The sequence below is a fragment of the Strigops habroptila genome, chromosome 21 (assembly GCF_004027225.2).
Source record: "Strigops habroptila isolate Jane chromosome 21, bStrHab1.2.pri, whole genome shotgun sequence".
Taxonomy (NCBI): domain Eukaryota; kingdom Metazoa; phylum Chordata; class Aves; order Psittaciformes; family Psittacidae; genus Strigops; species Strigops habroptila.
Genome location: NC_044297.2, coordinates 4,065,610 through 4,092,224, shown reverse-complemented (window position 1 = coordinate 4,092,224; position 26,615 = coordinate 4,065,610). Strand labels below are relative to the sequence as shown.

General features: G+C 44.1%; 1 protein-coding gene across 3 annotated transcripts in view; it reads left to right on the top strand.

Annotated features, from left to right (window-relative positions):
* The first annotated feature begins 9,892 nt into the window (after nucleotides 1–9,892).
* PPP2R2A (protein phosphatase 2 regulatory subunit Balpha) overlaps nucleotides 9,893–26,615 on the top strand; it is a 38,955-nt gene continuing 22,232 nt past the window's right edge. For 2 of the 3 annotated variants that reach the window (XM_030510212.1, XM_030510208.1), the window contains exons 1-2: nucleotides 10,524–11,916; nucleotides 12,525–12,599. In XM_030510212.1, the coding sequence (XP_030366072.1) occupies nucleotides 11,880–11,916; nucleotides 12,525–12,599 (112 nt within the window). In that variant the 5' untranslated portion in view covers nucleotides 10,524–11,879. Of the gene's footprint in view, nucleotides 10,148–10,523; nucleotides 11,917–12,524; nucleotides 12,600–26,615 lie in introns of those variants that run through there. The other variant, XM_030510209.1, reaches the window with a different exon arrangement.

Here is a 26,615-nt window from a genome sequence, read left to right as displayed (position 1 = left end):
AGTTTGGAATGTGACCCAGTTTTGGAAAGATGAAGTTTCTCTCAAACCAGGAGATTCTTTTTACTATTTTTTTTTTTACTTTTTACTTTAGTGACCATAAAGGAAAAATAATGAAACTGCAGAAACAGTTTTACCCAGTGGTAATGCCAGGAATAACACACCTAGCTCCATGCAAGCTCTCAATGCACTGTTAAGCAAAGTAAAAGGAGCCAACCTGAACCAGGTTTGAACACTTAAGCCCTGCACTAGTGGCTCAGATGAACTCATTTCACTCTGCATGCAACACACCAGGCAAATGGTATGTGACTAATCATTGCATCTCAGTGCAGTGACTTGTCAGACGTATCAACTGGATCTTGTGTCCTCGTGTGACCATGCTCGAAATTCCACACAGTTTACACGGGTGGCTCCTTATGAAGATATCTGGATGCCTTTTGGATCTATCTGTCCCTGTTTACTATGCTTGGCATCATTACATAGATATGCTATGCAAGTATTAAAACCTCTATTGTTCTTACTTGAAGACAAACAGTGATACTTACACCTGTGTACAAATCATGACCAAGATTTCCCTCTTTGTACTTCAGCAACACATCCTGCTCACCTGTCAACACCCCATTCTAAAGTTGTTGGCAGGGCCTGGATGTAAAGCCTGGTCTAAATGTCACTGCAACTAATGAAGATCTGTCTGTCCTGACTTCTGTGAGAGCTGGCAAAAGGCACAACATATTCCAATCATATTAATTTTTGTGCTAGGCTAGTGATAACATTTCTATTTCTAAAATTAACTTTATTGCATATCCACACTTAAACGAACACTGCAGCAGTGCGTATAGCAAGGACATTTCAGGTTTGTGTGCCCAGTCTTTGCCTGTGTCAGAGAAGGCACCAGCTCCCCCCTCCAGGACTCTGAAATCAGTGTTTGATGATAGAATGATGAGAAGGTGAGAGTGTAATTATAGATCATAAATGGCTGAGGTGCTCCAATGCCAAAAAGTCTTAGGGTTGTGCATGTTCCCTCTCGGAGACTTGACCTCCAGGAGGGAATGGAGCACAGGATCTCCTGTGTTTGTGCAGCTGGGGTAACCAACTCAAAAAAGAGATTTTGATGAAACTAGAAAAAATACCAGTGCCTTATGGGAGGGGGAGTGGAAATCCACTTTTCCACTTTTTTTTCCTGCTTACCATTTAAGCTGCTTGCATGCCAGGAAAGATCAACTTTAAGTCTAAACCCCAGTGTTAGAACTGATGTGGTTTTTGGACAGGCTATCAGAGAAAACTGTGAGCATTTCTCCATCATGTTTAATAGATTCTTTAGAGAGTACATTGGTTTTACAGAGTAGAAATAGAATAATAATAATAAAAATGGACAATTTAATCTGATTACTTAGAAGCAAGAATCTCTAGAATTCTTCTGCATGCTTGCGTTTGCCCAAGAACAGGATTAATGTAATTTAAATGAATGGATAATCAAGTATCAGGGATGGAGTTGTTTTTACTTTTTCTCCATCTCTCTTGGAGTTTTTTACAAAGTAACTTCTGATTTAAAATAATAAATGCTTTTGGCTTTTTGTCCTAGGATAGAAGTACCCAGATCTCTCTGTTTACTGGCAGGGAAAGCAAGAAACAGGATCATGTCAAACCAAGTATGTACTGGGAACGTCAAAGGGAAATTTGTTCTATTGCAGGTATAGAAGTGCAAAGAAGGTAAAGGCATTGAAAGGGAAAGGGGGAAGGTCAATAAGCAGAGTAATTCAGGGCCTCCTGTTGTCTGGGACTTTTAAATAGTCTCTAGAGCAGGTCAGTTAAGTGTCACTGTTAAAATCCTTGCCCTTTGCCTGTTTCTCAGGGGTTCTCTCCACAGCAACTATAACCCATGTCTTCTACTGCAGCCCCTGAACGTGTTGCAGTTCTGGGGTCTCTGAAGTGCTACGTTTTCCTCCCGGATGGCAGCAGTTGTCTGTGGCAGTAACACTGAGACACACTGGCAGGCTCAGTTCCAAGTAACGGTTTCTTTCATTGCTATCTTGTAATTAGCTTCCCGTTTGCCAAGCTGAGAATGACTTTATCTAAAGCATGAGCATGTAATTTAGTGATCAGAGTTCTGGTCTTGAAAACCACATGAGAGTTACTTGGTCATCTGCGTCCACTGGTGCTTCCATGCAGAGTAACTTGCACGGTGGAGATGAAAAGAAAAAGGCTGGGCCTGCTGCAACTCATGTGCTGGTTTTGATTCTCTGAGGATCAAAGATGCAGCTTGGATTTTGAAGGGGAAGGGGAGGAAGAGAAGTAGGGGAATTTGTGGAAAATACATAAACATGGGAAAAGCAGATCCTGCAAACATTGGAAGATGTCATTGGCCTAACTAGGGAGGCTCCCACCAGACAGGTGGATTCTTATAACTAAGCAACAGAAGAGAAGAGATTTCTATGCATGTAAAACTTCATGGCTAAGTTCAGGAGAGCATAACATGCTCAGGACAAATGATACGCAAATCAGAACCAGTTTCTTTAAGATCTCCAAGTGAGATGCCTTTCAAACTAAGCTTAGTTTACAAAGCTTTACAGGGCAAGGATTAAATGGGGTTTTAAATAAAGGTAATTACAAATAAGAATCCTGAGAAAGTTCTCTAAATTTCAGCAGTTTTGACAGCTCAAAATGTCTGCAGATAAGTGAAAACCAAAGGAGGTTTGGTAAGTAACAGGCAACAGTTTAATGAGTTTTCATTTTGTAACTATGTGATGGAAGAGAACTGTGAGTTCTAGAAACATTTCCATGGGTCCTCTGGACTAGCATGAGTTGTGTGTGCTCAGTAACTGATCTCAGACTTCCGCTGTAAGCTCTAGGTACAGGAGAGAGTGGGAAACCTGAGGTAAAGGCATTCTTTTTAGGAGTCTGGACTTTCACCTTTCCACGCTGCTTTAGCAGACTGTGTTACTGCAGGTTCTCCCTGGTTAAAGTAGGATGGTGAGATTGCAAATCCGATTCCTCACCTACACGGTCATTTACATCGATACAAAGAATCTGCACTAAAAAAATCAGGATCTCTGCCATGACTCCAGGCAGGGCTGTCACACCTCCGGTCTCTGTGCTTCGTCAGTATTCCCAGCCCAGCACCATCATCTGCTGGTTCCAGGACTCTTCACATCAGACACGGCTTTGCCAGACACCTGCATCTGGTACGTGGGGTCTCAGGGCACAAGAGGCTGCCATACTGCTCAACAACAGTGGCTACTTCTGAGGGCCTAGCACACAGAAGAGCCCTCCAAAGGAACACACCATCCTCAGCCATAATCTTCTCACACTCTTCACTTGCAGGTGTGCTCCCTGCATCCCAAGGGAAAAAACCAGTTAAGAGACCTGTTTACAACCAGGCTAAATGCAGCCACGGTGTGTGTGAAGGATGGCAGAGCAGACTGCCTGACCACAAATCACCCCAGACAATGGCTACTGCTTGTGAGGCTACATTTCCTTATATCCCTGCTGAAGCATCTGCTTTGCATTGTTACAATGAGAAAAACAAAGGCTCTGCATGTGCACGGCTGACTTGGGCCCCCAAAGCTCCCTGGTCCTCAAAGCAGGGTGAGGAAATAGCCTCAGACAAGTAGCCAAGTTGATTCCAAGCCTGTGTGCCATGAGCTGGTTTTAAAGCATGTTATAAATGTTTTAACTGCAAGACTGCTCCTATGAACTAGTTCAGTGCTATCATCCCCAGTTTATTTCCAATTAAAAAAATAGGAACAGAAAGCATTTGCTCAAGGTCTCCAAGGGAATCAACAACACAGCAAGGATTAGAACTAAGGATTTCCTGTCCGATCTGCAAACCACACCTCTCTCCTGTTTACAGTGTGAACTTATTCCCTAGCAGAAAAGCCATGTGAATGGAACAATTCATTCTGCTATTTCGGCCTCCCTTCCTTCCCTTCTCAGTTCATTCCTGGCCTTGCCTTACAAGCCCGTTACCAGCACAACTGTGTGACAAAGCAAAGCAAGCGGTTAGTTTTAGAACAGTTTCAGCTGCGAATACTCAAATCATGTTTGCTAAAGGAGAGAAAGTTTGAAACACCTAAAGAATAGCTGAGAAATACTGTGTTTTTGTTAATGAAAAATGAAACCAAAAGGTAAATGAACTTGAACATGAAGGAGTAAGTTAATGAATTACTAAAGCCAATCATGCCAGTTACCTGCACACATTTTTTGCACACGATTCAAGCAATACTAGACTGATAGTGTTACTACTCATAGTAAGTTACTACTAATACTTCCACTTGTAGCTTGCCTGAAGTGCATTTTAAAGAGAGAACATCTCTAGGCTCTTTGCATTTGCTTTCCTTTTTGATTTTTGTTTCATTTTAGAAGTCACATTTTCACATTTCCCTCTGGAATCAAAAGCTAAAAACTCCTTGGAAAAGTAAGCTGAATTTCTTATGTCTTTTTCTGATTCCAGGGCTTAGGACATCCATCTGTTCACACCCTTTATGTACCAGGAGAAGTCAGCAACCCCAAGCTGATTGAAAGAACAAGACTCGCCTAGAGCAGAGGATCAGGAGGAAGAATGCTTGAGTTCAAAGACTACAGTGACATTTTATTCCACATTAAGTATTTAATCATCGCTTCCCACAATCCATGGTTTTTAAGGAACATTTCTCCTGGCAAAGTCGGATCACTGATGTGCTAAGTTTCTACATGCTGCTAGCACCACACAGAGCTGGCAATTAACTTCTTAGTGAAAAATGCTAGTAAAATTACAGGCTTCTTCAAACTACAAAAACATGATTCCAAGGAGCTGATGGTAATCTCTTTAGATCAGTTGGCTTTTTATCTGTTTTAGTAACAATGGCTTCAGTGATACATACAAGATAACTACAGGGCTTGAGCTAAGCCTTATATTTACATATCCCTTTTGAAATAAACCTGTGCAGGTAAAATTCTTCCAGCTCATAGTGAAGGATAATAGCTCGTTCATTTCATTAATGCACAGAAGTACTTTGTCTTAGTAAGAATCTAAACCAGAAGATGCTAATCCCCACTGTGAAACATAACAGGGAAATCCTATAGAAGGCAGTGTTCGTAACACACTTGCTTTCAACTTCCTGCTTTTGTGAAGCAAAATTGTTTCACAGAAGACTTTGAGGCTTCTCTTTCACTTATTTAGATCCCCTATATAGGTTTGTTAGGAAGGAAAAATGAACCTTTCTGTTCCCTCAATAACACTGCAACCCTTCCCCAAAAAGAAATGTTTCTGTATATAGGCCATGAGAGTTTGGAGGTTTAAAACCCCCCCCAACCAAACACATTCAAGGCTCTTTGCAGTTCTGTATCTTGGCTCCTCCCTTTCCTTCAGTGTGCCCATAAAGGTGGTGAGGACCAAAGCTCTTCTCACCTGTGAGTTCCTCTGTGCTTCTTAGAGATGCAGCATGTATCAGTTAAGTCTATGCATGAAGTGTTCCTTCCCCCCCAAGATAGTTTTTTGTTGTAATTGTTGCTGTTATGTTCCTTTGATTGAGCTCAATTTATTCAAAGAGACTGAAGGATATTAATTATTCCCCTTCTAATGACTAATAGGAGAAGGGAATCTTAATACTTGTTAAAGTATTCTCTGAGCATGGAATTGCTGGTTTTGCTCTATCTTGCTGTTGTCACTGCTACAAAGAACCTGTGGTTTTGAGCTGAAGAATGTGTGTTTTCTGTAGAATGGTGAAAAGTGGGGCTGGAAAGGACTAAGGCATCTCTTACCCTTAGGCAGGGAGCAGCTCTACTTAGACTATTCCCAGTAGGAGGTTATCTAATCTGCTCTTAAAAGTGCCTGTTAGTGGATGTGCTGTGGAGTTTTTTGGCAATGTAGTTCAGTGTTTAATCATTCTTGTTAGAATAAAAAGACTTTGTGAGTGCCTTGTGTTCATGGTGCTTGGTTCAGGATGGCTGTTCTCATTTTGTTTCATTTTTGGTTTATTTCCTACTGCTGGTAGGTTTCAGAGTTCCAAATTATCCTGAGCTGGAAGATTCATAGTGCTGGGTTATCCTGAAGGATGTGTTTTGTTAACTGCAGCTCCTATGTTACAAGAAGAGCTAAGTCTTGTAAATCCCATCTTGTGGCAGTTTTAGTTTCAGTGGAATTGTTGGCTTCTCTGGAGTTTTGTTTGGACTCATCCTTACATAGAACTAACTAGAGTTTGTAAAAAACATAGTAAGAAGTTTAAAATAATAAGAATGTAATTTTTCTATATACCTCAAGTTATCCTCTTTTTCTTAGTGTTTAACCCCAAAATAATGGGATACCTTCTAGCTGAAAAATACTTGGTTTTCTCCCTCCAAAGAGGTGGCTTCTCTCTCCCACTAAGGCCATTTTCCTTCTTTTCCAAAAGCCTTGTTTTCCCTGTATCCTTGCATGTATTTCTGCACTTGCTTTAAAATAAAACTGCCAAGATTCTGGTGCGTGAATCCTGTACAAATTGTGCTTAAACAATCCATTAGACTAATATTTAGCAAACTGTGGTTTCAATCACTGTAATTTTGACGCGCTCTAAACAAATCAGCTTCAGAGCTGGTTTTAAACCTGTCTTGCAAATTACTACTGTAATGAACATATGCAATTCTTTCCAAGTCTAATTGGTTCTTCTGTTTGCTTGCACCAGGCTGAAGTTAAGAAAAAAGCCTTAGTAATTTCTGTGAGAAGATTCTGAGGCTTCCCCTTGTAATAGCAGAGTTTTAACCCAGTGAACTTCATGTTTCTGAGATGACACAAGCTGCTGCTTTACCAGAATTAAGTGAGCTTTTGTGTCACAGGTTTGCTCCGTGGTGAGAGGTCTGGCTTACAGACCCATTGCATGGTACTGCTACGTTGTTTGGTTTGGGAAACGGTTCTTCAGAAAATCACTGCCAGTTGCAAAGTGAGCTGAAAGTCATGTACCACCCTCTTCTGCTTTTGGTCACTGTTCAGGCTTAGCTGCCCAGGGACTGATCAGGGGAGGATGAGGTTTTCTGCCCCTTCTGAGTATTATTGCCCCAACAGCACAGATGCTCACAACTGCCAGAAACTTTTTTTCCCTTTCCAAAAATAAAGACCAGTGACTTTGGTGGAGCTGCTCTAGTGACGTAGGGTGCAATATATGTCCTTGCAGTGTTCAAGTTTAGGATAGCAAGGCAGGAACTGGAACTGCTTAAGCCTTCGTTTAAACCTTGGTTTTTAGCTGAACATCTCTGGCCACTGGGGCTTTACAGGTGGGTTAAAACAAACTCAGGTTGAGTAAATACTGACTGTCAGAAAACTTAAATGAGAGCTGTGCATGGCCAGAGAGAGCTCCTGGCCCTGCAGCACGTGTGAAGGGCCTGCCCCAGCGAGGTTGGTGTGGATGTGATGTTGGGGGGTCAGAGGGGCTCACCCTGGGAGTCTGCCTGAAGCTCATTGCAGAGTCAGGGGCTGCCTGACCTTCTGTTCGGCATGAACTCAATGTAGCAGAGTTAAGGTGTGAGTCAGCACTGTTTTGATAATGGTGGTTGATGAAGTAGTTATTTCATTAACCACGTAGAGACAATTACCTGAAATGAGGAATGGGGAAACACAGGGTGAATATTAGCAAACATTTTCTAGGAGCAAAGGCTCTGCCAAAAGGCAGTGGAAATCTCTCAGTGAGGCTCTCCAAGCTAGACAGAGTGAAGCACAGGAGAGAAGGCTGTAGGGAATTGCATGACCCTGATGTTAACCTGGGGGTGACCCCAGATGGCTCAGCTACTTCTAAATTCCAGTGATAATTTTGGTGATAATTACTCCCTTTATTTCTAAACTGAATTGTTGTAATTCATTATAGTCTTGTCTAACGGGTCAAATTACTGGGAAACGAAAGCAGATACAAAGTGAGTTGCTGACAGAGTTCTTTGAGGCCTTGGTTGTTTGATCAGTGATTTGACATTAATAGGTGTTTTATTGGCTGCCAGTCACATTTTACATGTTGATGTTAAAGTTGTTCGGAGCTTGTGATTGATGCTGCTGTGAACTGACCGCTCTGGGTGTTCTCCACTACCCTTTAACAAATACAACCTGAGAGGCTTTTCTGTGGAGGACCTGTGTTGTGTGAATGAACAAGTGAACACCCACACGATGATTGTGATTCCCCAGATGTCTTACTAATTACCCAGGCTGTGATTTAATATTATTTATTATACTTCATTATACTCTGTAAGCTCAGTTAGTTCAAAATAAACCCCTGAAATGTTGGAATTAGGATCCATCCTTCTGGCACCATGATATTAAATCTTTTTTAAGAGGGATTTTGTTTTAATTATAAGGTATATACTAAAGCTTCATTAATTTATATTACAGAGCTAATTGCAGGTCTTATTGCCTTTTTTTTTTTTTTTAAGCAACAAGTTCTTGAAACAAAGCTCATCCTACTCTGAAGGCCAAATTCAGCAGTAATTGTACAGAGGCAATGGATGAATTGGACTTTACTTGCAAATTTTCTGCTACACGGTTGCAGGCCGATTCTGCGGGGTGGAAAAGGATGTTTTTAAGGAATCCTCATGAATTGGGAATGCAGCTTTCCTTCCAAATCTGGTATTGCCTAAACAGGGCCTCAAACGTGTAGAATTGGGTGACTTTGTTCTTGAACTCTGGGAACCGTGGACCTGGGTGTTAGTGCTGGAGTGATCCAAGAAGATCCTGTCTCGCTTGTGACTGCTTTCCAACCTGTGCTGTGCCTGCTTTCAGATCTTTGGATTGCTTGCAAAATGGACTAAGCAAAGCACTTGGTTCCGGAGATGCCCAAACTTCGGTGAGTTGCCCCCGAATGCCCTTTCTATGTTAAGTGCTTTTTCAACCATTATGGTTGTTTCCAAGATTGATTTTATTTGCATGTGTAGAGGTAAATCTGCATTTGTCCACAGCAGTTTACAACCTAGGGATTGCTGGTGTTTGCTCTCAAACACCAGGAGCCTGCCTGCCTGTTTGTGTGTGGAGGTGTTCACCTCCTGCAGTTCCGTGTTTTGGGCTGCACTTGAGTAGGAATTTGATGGTCTTTCGCCTCTTTGGTGTTTTGAGCTGGAGATGCAGTTGGTGCATGTGATGACTTGGGAGACTCGTTTCAGGGCACATTGCGAGGTTGTGGCAGTGCTGGGTTTGCAGGATGAGCTCATGAATCTCCAAGTGAAATCTGGATTAACAAGCTCTACCCAGCCTGAGGAGAAAGAAGACGTTTGCACAAACATCTGTGCAGGGAAACTGATGACTTTCACAAGATCTTAAATAGATTGTACTGAATCAATTATCCAAGTCCTGTACGTTAACTACAGCTGAGGCTTCGACTGGGACCCAGCGAGCTAAAAAGGAGCCTTCATCCCTCCCGAGCCAGCAGGAGCTGAGCCAAGCTGGGCTCTGCTGGAAGCCTTCCTTTGTAGATCTTGCTGGCTGTCAGCGTGAGAGGTGGCGGAGGCTAAAAATGGCTCAGAGCACGGCCGGGTGTATGCAGGGAATAGCAATGAGAGCGGCAAAGACACACTTGGGCTCTCCAGTGAAACCAGAGACCGAGCCTGCAGACGTTATGGAAAGCTTCCAAGAGGGCGGAAAATGTGCATCAAACAGGTTCTGTGGCCACGGGAGGAAATGGCAGGAGAAGGAAGTGAGAGAGTGGGGGAAAGGAGAGAACCAAAACCGAACGTCGGCGACAAGCCCGGGGGGGGGGGATGATCCAGTGAGGGGGTGACACGGAGGGGGAGCACCCCCCCGGGGGGCGATGGGGGCCCTGCAGGAAGGTTTCCCCGCTGGGGACGAGCCCCCGGCGCTGCGGCTGCCGCCCAGCCCGAGCGCGGACACGCTGCCCCGGGGTGCGGGCCCGCCATGGCACCCGCCATGACACCTACGGGGGGCGGTGAGGGACCCTCCGCCCCGCCCTCCCCGGAGTGCCGCCCCGCCCGCCCCGGGTGACGTCACCCCCAGCTCGGCCGGCGCCATTTTGAAAGTGTAGCGTTTGGGGGGGGGCCGGAGCGAGGCGCGGAGCGGGGGCAGCCCCGGAGCGGAGCCGGCCGCACCCCCGCCGCCATCCGCCGCCATCCGCCCCCCGCCGCCGCCCCCCGCTCGGCAACGGCGGCTCCGCCGCGCAGCGCCGAGACCGCCCGACCCGCCGCGGCCGCTATCGCGAGCCCAACATGGCAGGTAAGGGGAGGCTGCCCCCGCGGGGCACCGGCCCCTGCCGCCGCCGGGCGGGGAGAGAAGGGGGGGGTGCTCAGGTGAGGCTGCGGCAGCGGCCTGCGGCGGGAGGTGGGCAGCGGGCACCGCCGCCTCCGGCCCGGCCCGCCGGGGCTCTGTCCCCAGCTCCGGAACGCCTCGCAGCCTGCTCCTGCCTCCGCCGAGCCGCGCTGCCGGCGCCTGTGCTGGCTCCCGGCCCCGCTTCCCCCATTCCGCCTGCGCCTTCCTGGGTTTTATTCCTTTATTTTTCCCCGTTCTGGGAAATGGTGCTTTCCTCCCACCCACCGCTTCCTCCTTCCCTGCTTCGTCGGGCGGAAAAAAAACAGGCATGAAAGCAGCAAGGTGGAGGGGCTGGGCTGGGGGAAGCGGCGCCTTTGGAAGTTGGGTGTGCAGGAGGGCTGCAGGCGGGGGGGTCTTTGGCTGTTTCAGTCTGTATTGTGCTTGTACGTTGCGTTTATTTCTCAGGTGGAGTTAGGAAGGAGCGGGCAGAGGTGCTGCTGTGCACGGCGAGGTGCTGGGGGTGCAGACGTGCCAGTGGCCAGAGTGTGGCTGCACCCTTCCGTAGGGAGCAGCTTCTGAGCGCCTGCAAATGAGACTAAAATTGGGCACAGGATGTAATTAAATAATACAGGTCTTGCAGTGTTTTCTGTCTCATTCCTTCCTGTGCCTGCTCCCCATTTTGCATCCTGGAGTGCTCTTGCTAGGCTGGAAGTGTGTCTGCATGAGGCATCTCTTCCTTCTTACTTCTCCTTGCCATTTCTTCGTTTGGAAATGTATTCATCCCCCTCCTCTGCAAATGAATTGTCTTTTCAGCGCGTTTTGCTTGGAGGAGCGAGCAGAGGAGGCTTGGGTAGGTTTGTGCTTTGCCTTTTCCCCCTACACCATATGCCCATGCTCCACCCTCCTCCTCTTTTTGTTTCGGGGGGGGGGGGGAAGTGCCAACTTGGTTCAAGTAAATTGTATGAAAAATAGGATTTTGGCCTTACGTAGAAAGAGCAGTGATTTTCCTCACAAGCTGCCCCCTTTAAACGCTTCCACGGTGCCAGCTGCTGCATGACAAATGAAGAGGTTGGAGAGAGGCAGGAAAATAGGTTGTATGAGGTCTGGGGGAGAGGGGTGCGTGGTGAACCTTCCACTGCAGCTGCAAAAGGCATTTTGACATCTCTCACATAGGCAGATACTTGCACTCGCCTTCACCTTCTCAGGTGGTGCAGCTTGAATGTCTGTAATCCTTTGGAGAAGAAACTAAGGCAAGTAAAAAATGCAAACGGGGCTCTGGTTGTGTTCCAGCACTCCTGACCCCCTGAGGCACTTGGTCCGTGCTGGAAAGATTATTTGGGGGTTTCTGATTTCCTCGTCTTTGACTTTTTTCCTCCTTAACTTAATGTAAAAGAGGGAAGAAGTCCCTTCTGTATTCTTGATGATCCCAAAAGCCATCCAGAGCTCTGGGTTCATGCGTAGGTGCCATCTGTTGCTCAGCCTGTTTGAATCGTGTGGAGGAAAAGTTCCATTTTGACAGTGGCTTTAAAAAAAAAAAAAGCGAAGCAGAGAGAGGCAAAGCCCATTTCAGGCCCTTCCTGTACGGCCTCAGCCCGGCAGTGATTTGCTCAGAATGAAATGCAAAAGAACTGGGTGGTGATTTTGGTGTGTGTTTTGGTGGCAGGGTTCAAATGAATCACTGCCTTCCGCCCAGGCAGTAATGTTCCTCAAGTTTTCTCTTCGCTCCGTGTTCTATGGTAGTAGAACTTGTTCACATCCGATTGCTTGTTTGCTTTGCTGCTCGGATTTGCTGCTTTTTGTTTGCAGGCTGGTAGTTGCTTTCGTTACTTCTGCGAAGACATTCTAAAACTGTGGTAAAATCTTTCTTCTTTAGCCTTTATTATGGAGGTCGAGGTCGGTGCTTTTGGAGAAGAAGGACTCGAATGGACGCTTGGGTTATAGCGAAGGGAAGGTTGGAATTTGCCAAAACGTACAGCTTTTTGGTAGAGTTCTGACTTCTGAAGTAGGAAGAAGGTGGTGTGAAGCAGGATTTTCCTGCGCTCATTTTAAATGCGCAGTTAAAGTTGGCACTGGCAACGCTACCGAGTCCAGCGAGCTTTTGGCGACGGAGGCTCTTCTCGCTGCTGCTGCTTTCAGGGGCTTTGCTAAAGCCGTGCTGGACGCTGGCAAACGGCTCCTGACAAAAACAATATCTGTAAAGGAAAAAGGTGGGGAGGGGCAGCTGGGGATTGTGCTGCTGCGGAAGTAGGCGGCGTGCACAGCGCTGCCTCAAACTGTCAGCCTGGAACTGCTGAGAGCTCTTTGTGCTGCTCTGGGGTCTCATGGCTGTGATTGTGTTTTTCAGGAGCTGGAGGAGGCAATGACATTCAGTGGTGTTTTTCTCAGGTGAAAGGCGCTGTAGATGATGATGTAGCAGAAGGTAAGAGCAATATTTCTTTTACTGATTATTCTTGACTTTTTAGCTACCCCTCAGGTAGGGAGATGCGAATGCAACCTTCCTAAAATACCTTAGTGTTCCTGCTTGCAGTCAAGCAAAAAGAGATGTTTAATGTGCATCGAGATACCTGCGTTCAGGATCAAACTGTGGTTTGAGAGGACTCTTCAGCACACTTCTTATGAGGGCTGAATTCAGGCTCCTGAAATATTTTGCTGGAGTTGTTTTCCAAGATTAAGATTTTCCTGTCACTCAGCTTTTGAGCTGTGTTTTTTCCTAATCTGCCGAATGGGGAATGTGATACTTGCATTCCACAGGGAGGTGTTGGGAGAATTAATTAATGTTTGTGCTCTTTGAAGATCTAAGTACTAGATAAAGATCAAGTAATTTTCCCAATCTTCCCAGCTTCTGTTAACCAGGAGAAGAAGAAACCTGAATATTTGTGTGTGCTTATTAAACAGGGGTTTGTGTTTGAAATAATACTGGGAATTGCCTAAAACTTTTTGAAGCTGGCAGTGACAAATGTCACCTTACACTAAGATGGCTGCCTCTGATTGTGACAGCAAAAACTGTTCTTGTTTTCTTTTCCTTGGATTGGGGATCATGAGGAGAATTGCACCATCTCTGTGCTGCTCAAGCACCATGATAGAGAACAACATTTCCTCTGTGATCCTTTTTGGGGGAAGTCCTGCTGACATTTCCTTGCTGTAAAGTCCTGTTTGCACCACACAGCCTGTGGAGCAGGAGTTAGAGTTGTTCTTCTGCAAGCAGTTGGCCTTGGCACTTACAGAATTCCTATAAAAACTTGGTTTTTATGTATCTTGGGTGCTCTGACTTGCAAGTAAGATGAATGTTGTATTTAGAAAAGCAGTAACTCCAGTTTCCATTATTTTCCCATTTGACATGTGCTCAAATTAAACTTCCAAAGGCCAAAAAATCAGTGTAAACAGAAGTGACTTGGTTTTATTTATTAGCTGCAGCCTGTGGCAAACGATGCACTTTGACTGACTCCTGTCATTTACAAAGTGGCTTTTGGGAACCAGAAAGCTGTAACAATTCCTTAAGTTGAATTTTCCATTCTTCAGGAAGTCTGTTTTAAAGCTGGAATTCAAAACTACTCTTAACTGCAGTATAATTTTTTTTCCATTGCAGCCTTTAAATTCTGTGACCTTTCATTACATATCAGACTAAATCCCTAATTAGAACAAATACTGGAGAAGTCGTGGTCGTCTGGCTGATGCGTGCAAATAATTCTTCATTAAAATAGACACATTGACAAGCATGTAATAGTTATGAACTTTTCTATATAGAGTAAAAGTGGCTTTGGCAGGGATCTGGAACTGCAGGAGTCAGGAAATACTCAGTCCTTAGCTTCCTTAGTATTGTACTTGGTGCTGCAAGAGATCGCTTGCCAGCCTCGTGCTTCCTGACAGGTTAGCACCGTACTGTGCAGTGCTGGAGTTCAGGGGAGCCTTCACTGCCAGTGAACTGACCAGCCTCGGTTCAGCCAGTCAGGATGCTTCCAAAATTCATAAGAATGTCCAGTTTTGGGTTTATGGAGGAGGCACCTTCTGATTTTGTGGTCCAGCGAGCAGAGAGGAGTTTAATTCCATTGTCAGCTATAGCAGACTTGGGATGAGTCTTAACGTGCAAAACCTTTGATGTAATGCAACACATGGTGAAATTTCGGTGCCTGGATCCTGGAGAGAGGTCCCGAGGTTGGTGTTACACTTGGTTGTAATGAATTTGTTGAGCTGCAATTCTCTTCCTGTGTATTCAGCTCCCACAATTCATGCTGGAAACGGTTGAAAGCCAACTGTCTAATCAGAGTGCAAGTGCAGCTTCCATGCAATCCTTTGAGTTCTTGTTATGCTTTGTAATGCCTCCCTGTGATACTCTTGGACAGGTTAATAGTCTAGCAAGCTGGTTGCATTTTTCCTTTTATTAGCTGTATTTCTAGCTTTAAGCTTCACTTGAATGAAACAGCCTTGTGTGATTCCTGCAAAAATTGGAGCAGCAGCTCTGTATGCTTCTGGTCCTCCTTCAGAACACTCGAGGATGAGCTGAGGTGGCTCTCAGTGTAGTCTGAGGACCTGTTTGCCTCCCTGCCCTTGTGTCTGCTTTCTTGTGGCAGGCACCATGGTGAGAGCTAAAGAAAATCTGGCTGTCTGAAACTTAATTAACCGCTGTGGTCTGCAGCTAATGAGTATGGACTCACATCAGTCTGGGGCTGAGAACAGTACCGTGTGTGTACTGTAGCACCCAGGCTGTGGATTATTGGGGTTTTTACTGGCATTATTGCTCAAACTTAAAGTAACTTTTGTTGTGGAATGCTGAAAATTCACTAATAACAAAGGGAACAAACCAAACCTGAAAGACATGGGAGGTTTTGCTTTCTGTTTTCTTCCTGCTCCTAATGCAGTGTTGATGCTGGAAAACTGGTTTCAACTACCCTAATAAAGTGTTCACCAAGAAAACCGCATCCATTTCATTGTTACTCAGTAGAATGCAAACCCAGTGGCCTCTCCAGTTGCCTATAAACCAGGCCAATGGAGGGTTATGTTTTTAATACAGTGATAGTGGCAGCAACACTAACAAGCTTGCTGCAAACACCAGTATACAGCTCGCGGTGCACCTGAGGTCAGACCTGATGGTGGAACCTGCACATAATATGTGTAACCTGTAATTCTTTAGATACTTAGGCTAGAATGATTGTCTATTGCAAAGTCAATACTTGGTGGCTTTGATGGCTGAAACATGAACTCTGATACATGCAGTTTTTAATTTTCTGGCTTTCTGAGTACTCTGCAATAGATGGGACACTTTCTGTTAGAGCTCGTGAGGGTGGAAGCGGAAGAAGGGGGAAAGCTGTAACTAAAGCTTGAGGAAAGATGATGGCAGAGGGTTTGTATTGGGGACCTGCCTGTGTGGTTCTGCTGTGGCAAAGCTTCTCTAACTTGAGGAATATGGACGTGTGAGGGGCAGAGAACTAGCCTCTCTTTTCCTGGTATGCATGGAATTTATCCTTGGTTGTAAGCTGTGGCCTGGCCCTATTGGGTCACAAAGTTAAGTATGGAAATGCGGTTCTAAATTGAAATATGAGGGTCAGCTTGGGGTCCTTCATTTGAACTGATGGCCAGAGTTTGCCTTTTTGTGATTTAACAGCCACATGCATAAGGGAAATGGTATTTTCCTCTCTTAATTTTATATTTGTCTTGCTGGAGCCTAATCCTACAACATAATCTGTGTTCAGCTTGTCCTGTGCACTCCGGAGCCAGGACATCAGATGAGACAGGACTTCTCCAGTGGAGAACCCAGAGTCACTTCTTGGTGAATTCAATAATCAGGTTATCAAAAGCATCTGGAATGTAGGGGTTAGTTTTTTTTTTTCTTCTGTGCCATGACTGCTTTGGTGCAAGTAAGCTTGAACTGTCTAGAAATACTCGAGAGCAAACATTGCCATGTATTCTTACTGGAAGCTTCTTTTATGGGAATGACTATGGAAAAGGATCACAAACATTTTCTGCAGCAGTTTTGTTGGTTTGGGACTTGTTTTTACTCTTCTGCTCTTGTGTTCTCCAAGATGTGGCACAGTGGTAGCTCCAGTTGGAAACAGCTAAAATTTGGGAGTTTAAACTGTCTCTGAAAGCTAGACACTTGCTTAATGGAGTGAGGTTGTGCTTCAGAACAAATAAAGTCAAATTTGTTTAATTACTTGGCAGAAGGAAAAGAATCAAGCTTCTGTATCTAAATGTTCTTTCAAGTATAATCCAAAGATATGTAAAAGTCTGATAACCTGGGTCTGAGGGTGGGTGCCAGGAACTTAAGTCTTAACCTTTAACCCTGAGTTTGACAAGTTTAACTATTTCATGCCCAAACAGTCTCTGAATTAATAATCTGTGAGTTGTTTCCTACTTAAAACATTGCTGTGGCCTGGTTCAGTTTGTGTGGATGGGGAAGAGATGAAGTCTCTTGTTCTTTCCCTTGCCCCCTCTTGTGTGCGTGGTCAGAGATATAAACAAGATCTGACTTCTCGCTCGTTCAGGAATGCTTTCTCTGTTTGATTCTGGGTACGTTATATCTTTTGAGTGTAGTTTTGTGTTTATTTTTGGCAGACTTCAAAACTGCAGAGCAGCTATGGGAACTGTTGTTGCTTCAGTAATGGGAGTTTGTCTTCAGTGCACAAAAATAGTTATCTCGGAGTAAGGAAAACTGAAGCCAGGAATGGGCACTGCTGTAAAAAGCAGTTTACCACGATCTGGAGATCACCATCTCTTGCCTTACCAGAAAGCTTTCTCTTTGTCAAGTAATATGTATCTGTAATAGAGGATTAGAGCTGCGGAGTCTCCTTCAGAAGGTTGGTTAGCTCTGTCCTACCAGTCTGTTGTTCCTAGGGGCACGTCTGGTGCTGTAGGCTTACCAACAACTGGCGAGTAGGGGCCTGTGCCTTTGAGATGAAGGGATGTTGCTGGCATCCATTGGGAAGAAGGGCTTCTACCAAGCTGTGGTTGTGGGCAGGAGTCACAGAAGAGAAATGGTGGTGGTATAGAAGTCACTGATGGGTGGTTTTTTAATGGGAATTGATGGAGTAGGCGGGGAGGAAAAATTAACAGAGAAAAGTAGCAAAGGTGTGAGAGGTTGCAGTAATAATGCTGAAAAAAGACTGAGGTGTAGTTGTGGGAGGGAGCTTAATTTGGATTTTGGAGGGCTGTGGTTATGTTCTCATAAGGTAACATCAGTTAGAAGGAGCAAGGACTAGTAATGGGTTTGGTTATAAGGAGTAGTTTGAGATATGCTGTAGTTAAGTAAGAAGCTAGAAGGTTATAGTCCTATTCTGTATTCCTAAGTCTGCTTCTGTATTTCAGCTCTTCTGTCTTCAGCTGTTTGTAGAATGACTGACTGTACGGAGAGAGAAATAGGCTGCTGTGTTGTAGGAACTGCTGCTCTGGATTGACTGAAGTGTTCAGCTAAAGTGCAGAGTCCCCCACAACAAAGAGCATTTAGCAAACAGCTAAATAGTAAGTGGCTGTTGAGCTCCCTAAAGTTATTCAGCGCTCTCTCTTGACATGGGTTTGGTAGCTGGGGCACTTCAGCTTGTCAGTCATGCTGACCAGTATTGTTCTGTTACTTCTCTAATGCTTTGGTGTTCTTGGAATCTTTCTGGCTTAAATAAAAAATGAGATGGAAAAAGGAGTGAGTGTTCTGTGTTGTCAATACAGTGATCATCAAGACTCCAGCAGTACAAAGGAATGCAGCTTGGCTCTCAGTGCCAGTGCTGGTGATCACAGCTCTCTATCAGGTTTGGGCCTACCTACCCTACAAATGGGTTTCTTGGGTAGCTGTAGCTTCACAGATTGTGTTTTGGAAGAACTAAAAGGAAGAATAAAACTCCTACTGGAGGCAGTGCTGAATTAAGAGTTAAGAGCTGTGTGTTGCTAGCTGTACTGTCTGGTTCTCTCCCCACCTCTTTCTGTTCTCTTCTGACTCGCCTATTTAGGCCATGGCTACATGTTTGGCAGCATTTCTGCTTAAAGAGGCACTCCTTCCCACTTTGCTGGCACAAGTGCTGCACAACCAAGTTGTTGGGAAGCTGACCCAGCTGAAAAATACTGAAAATTGTGGTTGTGACTGGATTATTTTTCAGCTGAGTTGAACCCTGATCTGGTTCTCAGTGCTCTCTGTGTGCACTTGTGCCAGCATCGTGGGGGGGGGCGGGGGTGATCCTGGTGCTCAGAGGAACACCAGGAACTCTGAAAGATGGTTGGTCTCTTTATAGGACTTTACATACAGTCAGCACAAGACCCTGCTCCTACAAATGGTGAAATCAGCTGATAAAAAGGACTTTAAATGCTGTTCAAGGTAGATAGTTTGAACATGTGCGGTCAGAAGGCCAGCAACAGAATACATCCATCCAGTCCTGGTACTGTAACCTTAAGAGACTGAACTACAATACTGGCCAAATAAAATAGTGGAAGCCTTGGCATGGTGCACTAGTGCTTGACAGAGGTCCTGCATCACTCGTCATTGTCTTTTAGATGTAAAGGCTGAAGCTGGTCCAAGTCTGTGCTGCTTTTGAAAGCAGATGGACCTGGAGATCTCTGCTGGGTTATGTTGTGGTCAGATCAGATCCCTGAACTTCATTCAGGCTGTGTGGATGTGTAAAGAAGGGGTGATGAAAACATGGGCCTGGGGGCAGGTGGGGAATGCAGAGCTCGCTCATCTGGTAGCAGCATGGCTTTAGGTAGGTCTAAGCCAGTTGTCAGACTGCTGTGCAGTATGACAGTTCCAGATGCGATGGAAATGGGATGGCACGTACACATGTGCAGACACACACCCCGTGGCATCTATCACCGGTATAAATAATCTTACTGACGTGTGTTTTGCAGCAAAACTAGTACACGTGGAATAGGTTTTCTTCCTTCAGTGTCCACGTGGGCAGTATGTGGAAACGAGGTTTGTTCAGCATTGTTACTAGCTCTGTTGGTAAGAAGAGCTGTGCTACTACCAGTAGAGTTTAGTTTCTTGGAAGTAGTTGTAGAAAAGTATACTGCTTAAATGGGAGATGGATTACTGCCTGATTGCTTTACTGTAAAGCACTTAAAAGATAATCTGATAAATGATAATCTGCTCTTATCGTGTTTTATCACTCTTAATATGATTTGAAAAACTGATCCCTTGTTTGGGGTTTTGTCTTCACCTAAACTCATGTATTGCATTTAAATGCTGTAGAATTAGGCCTGCCTTGCTGTAGGTGCTGTTTAAGTGTACAGCCAGTTAAATCTGCTATGTATTATACCTCTTGTAGTAAACCTATCAATCACTGATGGTACCGAGTTAAGGCTACCATTTATTCTTTTCTCTTTAGGACACACCATGTTCCCAAAGCCATTTCGTTAGTGTGAGTTGGTTTTATAACTGCCTGAAGGGTATTTTCCATATTTTCATTGCTTTATAACATGCAGTACCATAACTATGTCTACAGTACTTTTAGCATGGAGCAAAAAGCCTTGTGGAGTAAGTCAGAGTTCAGGATTCATGTGAAACTGAGGTTTACCCTCTTAAATGATTGAAATGAGAATAACTGAAATGAATGCAAAGTCTTGGCATAGGTTGGCACTTGTGAATGTGAATAGAGACAACAGTTACCGTGTTCCTGTGAAGATAAAAGGAGAGAAATACAGGAAGCATGATACTTGATCCAAACCAATTCAGAATAATCTCTTTCAAGAAGCAGCAGTAGGTCTTATAGTCAAAATAACTACAGCTGGACAGTCCTCTAGATTTTAAACTTGAGTGGAATAGATGCAGTTACAGCTTTGTAATATTGCTTTATGGCTCAGTTATGCTCTTACAGCATGTACCAGCTAAATGCTGCTTTTGTAGGGTTAGTATGTAAGCGAGCTGGAAATAGAAAGGATGTTGTCATTCTTTAATGCTGTTACATGAGCCTTTGTGAAAATGAGGGAAGCCTAAAAAGGTGTCTTGTGTTCAGAGGTGAAGTATTGATGCTTCGTGCGTGTGTGCACTTGGTAATGATTTTGTTATGTAGCAAGACTTTCTTCATGCTCCTGCTCGCTTTCTGGCTCCCCAGTGTCCTGCTCGAGGACGCTGCTCTGGGCAGCAGGTAGAGTTACACAATGGTGGTCTTGCCATCTTCTTTTCTGCAACTGGAAGGTTTCAGGTTGTTACATTTGCCCTACATTAAGATGCTGGCCAACGAGACATCATGTACTGCTAGTGCAAGTTGATAAGAAATCAACTACAAAAAACCTGCAGAGGGGCTTTGGACAAGGGCCTGTAGGGACAGGCCAAGGGGAATGGCTTTAACCTGCCAGAGGGGAGATTGAGATGAGCTCTGAGGCAGAAGCTCTTCCCTGTGAGGGTGCTGAGGTGCTGGCACAGGGTGCCCAGAGAAGCTGTGGCTGCCCCATCCCTGGCAGTGTTCAAGGCCAGGTTGGACACAGGGGCTTGGAGCAACCTGCTCTAGTGGAAGGTGTCCCTGCCTGTGGCAGGGGCCTGGGTCTGGATGAGCTTTAAGCTCCCTTCCAGCCGAAACCAGTCTGGGGTTCTGTGATTCTATAATATTACTGAAAATAATTGAGGCTTCTGTGCATGCCTGTAGTTAGTTACAGAACCAGAAGTGACTGTGAGCTGCTCCCTTCTAACTTATCCTGCTTTTGTTAGGCACTGGAGGAGAAATTATTAATTTGGTCAGCCAGTCTTTATAAAAATATATTTTCCTCTTAGCAACCCACAAGTGGCAGCACCATTAAAACCAGCCTGTTCAGCTCACATGTTAAGCCCCTTGGGCAGTTGTGCTCAAGTCTAATTTTGGAAGAATTGCAATTTTAGGCTCAGGAAAAGAGGGTTTTGGAAGAGTTGTGTTGTAAGAAGGATTGATTTCCCAGGCATATAGAATGCATTTTGTGTGGAAATGTTTCTCTTTGCATTTTCAATTGTAGTTCTTAAATGAATTCTCTGGGAATAATGCAGTCTCCAAGCACACACAGTTGGCACTCTGGGTTTGAGATCTTGAGAACAGATAGCTGCATAGATTCAGGAGCAGTTGAGGTAACTGAGACTTCAAACTTATTTAAACTTTGGAGTAATTTCTAATATAGTCTTGTCTGTTAAATGCTAGTAGCTGTTTTCTTTTACCTTGATGAGTAGAACAAGTATTGCAGGGATCATTGTTTGATTCTTAAAAGTGGTCATGGCAGCTGATCTTTCTCCTGTTGGAAGATGATGCACAGAAATTCTGCCCCGTATGTGTGTATTGTGCTCATAAATGGAGTCTGAAGGAGTTGTTTCATAGAACTTCAAATTTTCAAGTCAATTTGCCCAGCAGACAGACCAGCACACTGAACTGAACCTTTAGCTTCAACACTCATAAATACAGAATGGTTCTAACACACTTGTGTGAGAGTTCCTGGACTTTTTTCCAATGGAATTACATAACAGAGTAACTTGTCAGGTCATGTTCTTGGTGCATTGTGTAAGGATTAATTCATAGAAATAGTGGAGATCATTAAAAAGTAAAATCTTGGATTGTCTTTTAATAATTGCCCTGTTTAACTTGTTCTGGAGTGTGGCCTTGGTATGGAAAGAGGAGGTGAAATTCACATTGACTCCTGTCTTGCCTATAGGTTTATTGTCACTTCAGGTAGCTGCTGCTGCTTTTGCAAGAGATGGTCCTTCCCTGAGCCTTGGCTTTGAGCTGACCCAGATGTTCCCTTCGCTTAGTGAGCGCTTTGGGAGACTGTCCTGGATGGAGAATGTCTTGGATTATTTGCGATCAGTTTAATTGTAGCCTGAGTTAGCTTCCCAGTCTTGATTGCTCAAACTGTAACAAGTGCTTGTGGTGCAGTAGGTGTTGGTGCTGCAGGAATGGGACAAGGGATGTGAGAAGTGAATGGATGGTCGCTTCCCTTGGAGATACAGTGATGGTTTTAAGGCAACATGTGAAACTGGGGCTGTGAAAAACTTGCTCAGCCTATTCCTCAGGCTTTTTGTGCCTGCAGTAGATAGGTCCTCGTTCAGGGTTTCATATGGAAAACTGCAGTTTGAGTGAAATGAGATTTGTGTTTGTGAGGACACCTCTTCTGAAAGATCAATGTGAACAAACAGCGATTGAAGTTGAAGCCCACAAACGTTTTCATTCCGTAGTCTAGCAGTGTGAAAATGGCACTGCTTTAGAGAGGTAATAGTGAAACATTTAGGAGCTATTTTAGCAGGATGTGGAAGTGGCAGGAATGGCTTTTTGACAAACCTGTTAAAACTTTCCCTGTATCCTCCTGCCTTTTCTCAGTCTGTTCTTATCCCAGCTCCACTTTTTTTCTTCTGAATCTTTCTTTCTCTTTTGTTTTCAAGAAATACCCAGGATCTTTCATCTCACTCCAGACCCTTTTGGAAGTGATAACCCACTACTGAAAGTGGTGGGGGCTGGTAATGTACCAGTTCTGTTACTGGAGCAGAACACATGCTGTGCTTACCCCAGCAATTTTGTCTGTGACAATATTCGGATGCCTCAGAGGGGAGTGCAGCAGGAAGAGCATTTAAACAAAACAAACCAAAACACTCAGAGATTCCGCACATCAGGTTGTTGGCTCCCTGGAGCTTGTAGATTCTTCTCCTTGATTTGACCTGAACAAGCTTGTACCAAACCTTAGAAATAACAGACATCCACTTGTTTCTGCAGCATTCTCATCTTTCTGCTGTTTCTGAAAATCAAGGAAGTATGTCATCTACAACTGTGCCACTAGGTCACCTCTGTGTTCCGGGGCTCTGTTCCTGCACAAGGATTATTAAGCATGTGTGGTGATAGAAAAGGTGACATGAGTGAGTGATTGCATCCTGCTTCTGGCTCAGTCTTTGCTTCTTACTGGTTGCTTCCTTTTGAAGGAGTCAAGAGAAGCTGGTGGAGCAGCCACGGAGCCTCTTTGGTCTTGTGAGCTCGTTCATGTCTCTGTTGAAGTTATTTTTCCAGAAGTTCTATAATTATGTTGTTCTTCAACTGGAAGTTGTTTGGCACCTTCCCATTCATGTTCTTTCTAACCAGTCTTTTGACTGAGGCTCAGGTTTCTTAGAGAGCTGTTGTTAGTCTTGAACTATTTACCAAGTTTGAAGTTTAGATTTAAACGTAATAATTTGTGTGTGTGCTGGATGGACAAAAAGGAAGACTAGAAATGGAGATAACAGAAAGTAATCAGCTATACTGTTCCATCTGGAAGGCCACTGGTCATTTTAACCCCTCCATGCTTTGTTTTCCCTGTCTGTAGACAAATGTGCCTCGTCCACAAAACGGAGCTCTGAAACTTTTCAAAGTTCCTGCAGTGACCTTTGCGATCCTTGCAGGACACTCATACAAAATACTCTCTGTTCTGTTTGTTTCTGTTTGTTTCGTTCTACAACTCTTCCAAAATCCAAAGAAAAGGTCCTAATCTGTAAGTAGAAACAGTAAGATATGTAAAATAATGAACTTAAAAATCAAGGTAGGTATTTTGCTCAGACTAGTAGACTCTCCCTATATATACTTCTAAGATGTGTTATAAACATGCCTGCCTTAAAGCCGTCAAGATCTGTAGGTTGCGTTTTGCGTCTAGAAGCGAGTGTGAAGAATCTCTGAAAGTCCAGGCCAGAAACTAGTATTGGCCCCTGCTTAATAAAAGTGTGTTTTAAGAAGCTGAGGCATGTGTGCTTGGGCCGGAATAGAAACACAGGGAAGTACTTGCCAAGTGAGTTAACAAAAAAAGAAGGCTATTTTTTTTCAGGTTCCAAGTGCCAATAAGAAGCACATTAAGTATTAAAATGAATTGCTAAAGGAGTGAATACCCATGGAGAGTGAAGAGATCAGACATTTATATTCCACAGTCACTTAGGACTGTGCATTCATCTCTGCTGGAAACTTCAGCTGTACTTGTGACCTTCACAGGCACTGTGCTGTCCAGCAAGCTGCCTGAAACCCATGGAGTGAGTGTGCCTCCTTCCTTCCCTCCCCATCCCTTAGCATAGGTAAGAGTGATTTTTGCTTTCATTTTCCTTAGAAGGAGGCACTTTACATGGTGTCTGAGGTACAAGGGTCTCTTGCATTCTACACATGAAAATTAAAAGCCTTGGGAATCTTTGGCCTTAGCTTTTGCACCTGAAATAAAAGCTTTGGTCAAAGAATGCATAAGAAGTCTGAAACAGCGTATGGTTTTTAGGAGCCGTTTTTTCTATCACCAAGTCACAGAATTCCAGTAGCTGCTTCTGAAAGGCATTGCTAAACAATAATATTCTTCTAAAATGCTGCTGCTAATTTTCCACCTACAGTGTGTGTATTGGAATGGCTTCAGCAAAAGAGAAAATCAAGATATTCCAGTGCTCTTAGTCTGTGGCATTCTCAGTGACAAGAAAGGCGCTGCCTGAAGGCTTCTGTTATGTACATGCAAAACAATGGCACAGTATGTTATTTCCAAATATATTGTTATTTGCAAACAGAAAACTAACCGCTGGCTTTTCTGTGCTCCTCAGCCTATTGAAATCCTGGCTGTGATTCCAGCAGAGATTTTTCCATAAATAGCTCTGTACTACTTGGGAACACAAACAAGCCCCTGAAAAGATCTAAAGTGAGGTCTGCTGAGGGGACTGTTGTGCTGATGATGTTAGTGTGTGCTTGGGGGTAGATACTGTGGTGGATGTGAGGAGTGTTTCTATCGGTTAGGGGGGGCTGTCAGGAGGATTTGAGAAGTAGCTGCTGATTCAAATTGGTTTCAAGGGCTCCTGAATTACCTGGCTTGAGCATAGGAAAAGGACTGATACAAATGAACAGATACAAGCAGCAGCAGCAGGTATGTTTTCCTTTAGTACTGAAGTTTGTTTTTTTAAGTAACAGCCATTAGGTAATGACTTCAGGTAGTAGTTCAAGTAAATACAACTAGAAATGATTTAATTTTTCAATGAACAGACATCCAAATTAAAGCATCCTTTTAAAGTTTTTACTGATTGGATGTTTGCTTATGTGAATTGAGAGCTAATTTTGGTAGTGCAGGTTTTTTGGGTGCTCTGTAGGTGAAACATCCTCTTGAATAAGTAATACAAGGTCAACTTCAGTGTAGATCTGTTCAGCTATAATTGGTGTAAGCTATCTTGAGTAAGGTAATTTATTCTCTTGAGGAAAAGCTTGCAAACATCCTGTGCATTAGGAGAGATGAATGAATCCATCCGTGTTCTGCCTGGGTCACAGGGCTGGTTTCTGCCAGTCCTGCTGCTTGGAAGTGTTTTTTAACAAAGCCCCTTTTAAAGGGACTCAAAGTGCATGAGAGTAACTCTGGTACTTGGGGAGCCAGTGCTGAGTGGCAGAAACATTTCAGTGTCCTGCTCAGCCCCTGCTTATCAAGCAAACCTGTTTCTCAGCTGTCACAACAGAATGGGGATGACATCGCAGACAACGGGCTGACAGGACCTTGGGAGCTTGTTAGTGCAGTCTCTTAATGCACATCTTTCAACTATAACTGTTAGTCCTGTTGGATATATGTTAAAAAACCTTCATCTGTGGAGTTTCTAGAGCCCAGAAGCACATACCTGAGAGCTTAGCTACCCATAGCCTTGAATGACTTCTTTCATAATGTCTAAAGTCACCTTTGAGGGAGCACCTGAAATTCCTGTGTGGGGATTGTGCTCTGGTCTTGAATGGAAATGATTCCTGATACCCATACGAGGCAGTGACTTCATGCTATTAACTGGATATAACTTAGTGGGAGGAGCAGCTTAACTGCTGACACTTTCTTTTTTTAAGGCATAGATGGTATTGTTGAGATTCTTCCCTCCTCCCCGAACGTTCTTTCTCATTGCTCCTGGGCATGTTGAGAACAGCTCCCTAAGAAAATGGAAGTACAAATAAAAGAGGCAGTACAGCAAAGCACTCCGGCTACCAAGGGTAATCAGCCTGGGTTTTGGAAAATAGATACATTGCTGATGTGTTTATCACAGTGGGAAGAAATAAAGCTTGAATCAAACTCAGTCCAATTCTTCTAATGCATTTTGGGAAGCCTCATGCTGTGTATAACTTGCATGTCATAGCATGTCTTAGGAGTGTTACGGAGCACTTCTGTCAGCATTGTATATAAATCCTGAAGGAGCCTGGTGAGTGTGTAGAGCTGTGACTGAACCCTAAGAATACAGGTTTTCCAGGCTTGAGATGGGTCTCCTCCATCTTCCCTGTGCATGTGGTTAGTAGGATGTCCTTCATCTGCAGGTCAGCAGGAACGTTTTCAGGGAGGTCAGGAACAGCAGCACTGTTCTCCTCAATGGAGCAGGTTTAATTTCTCCGTTCCAGCATAAAGTTAATTATGGAAAATGAGTAAACCTGAATTTTTGGCCTCAGCAGTGCTAAACTTGGGATGTTACTTTCTTGGAAATTGGATATGCAGGAACAGTTTGTTGTAGCTTTATTAACGATAGGTTGTAAAGTAAAGCTCTGCAGGCAGAAAATATGTTGGAACAAGTTGTGTACCAGAGGAC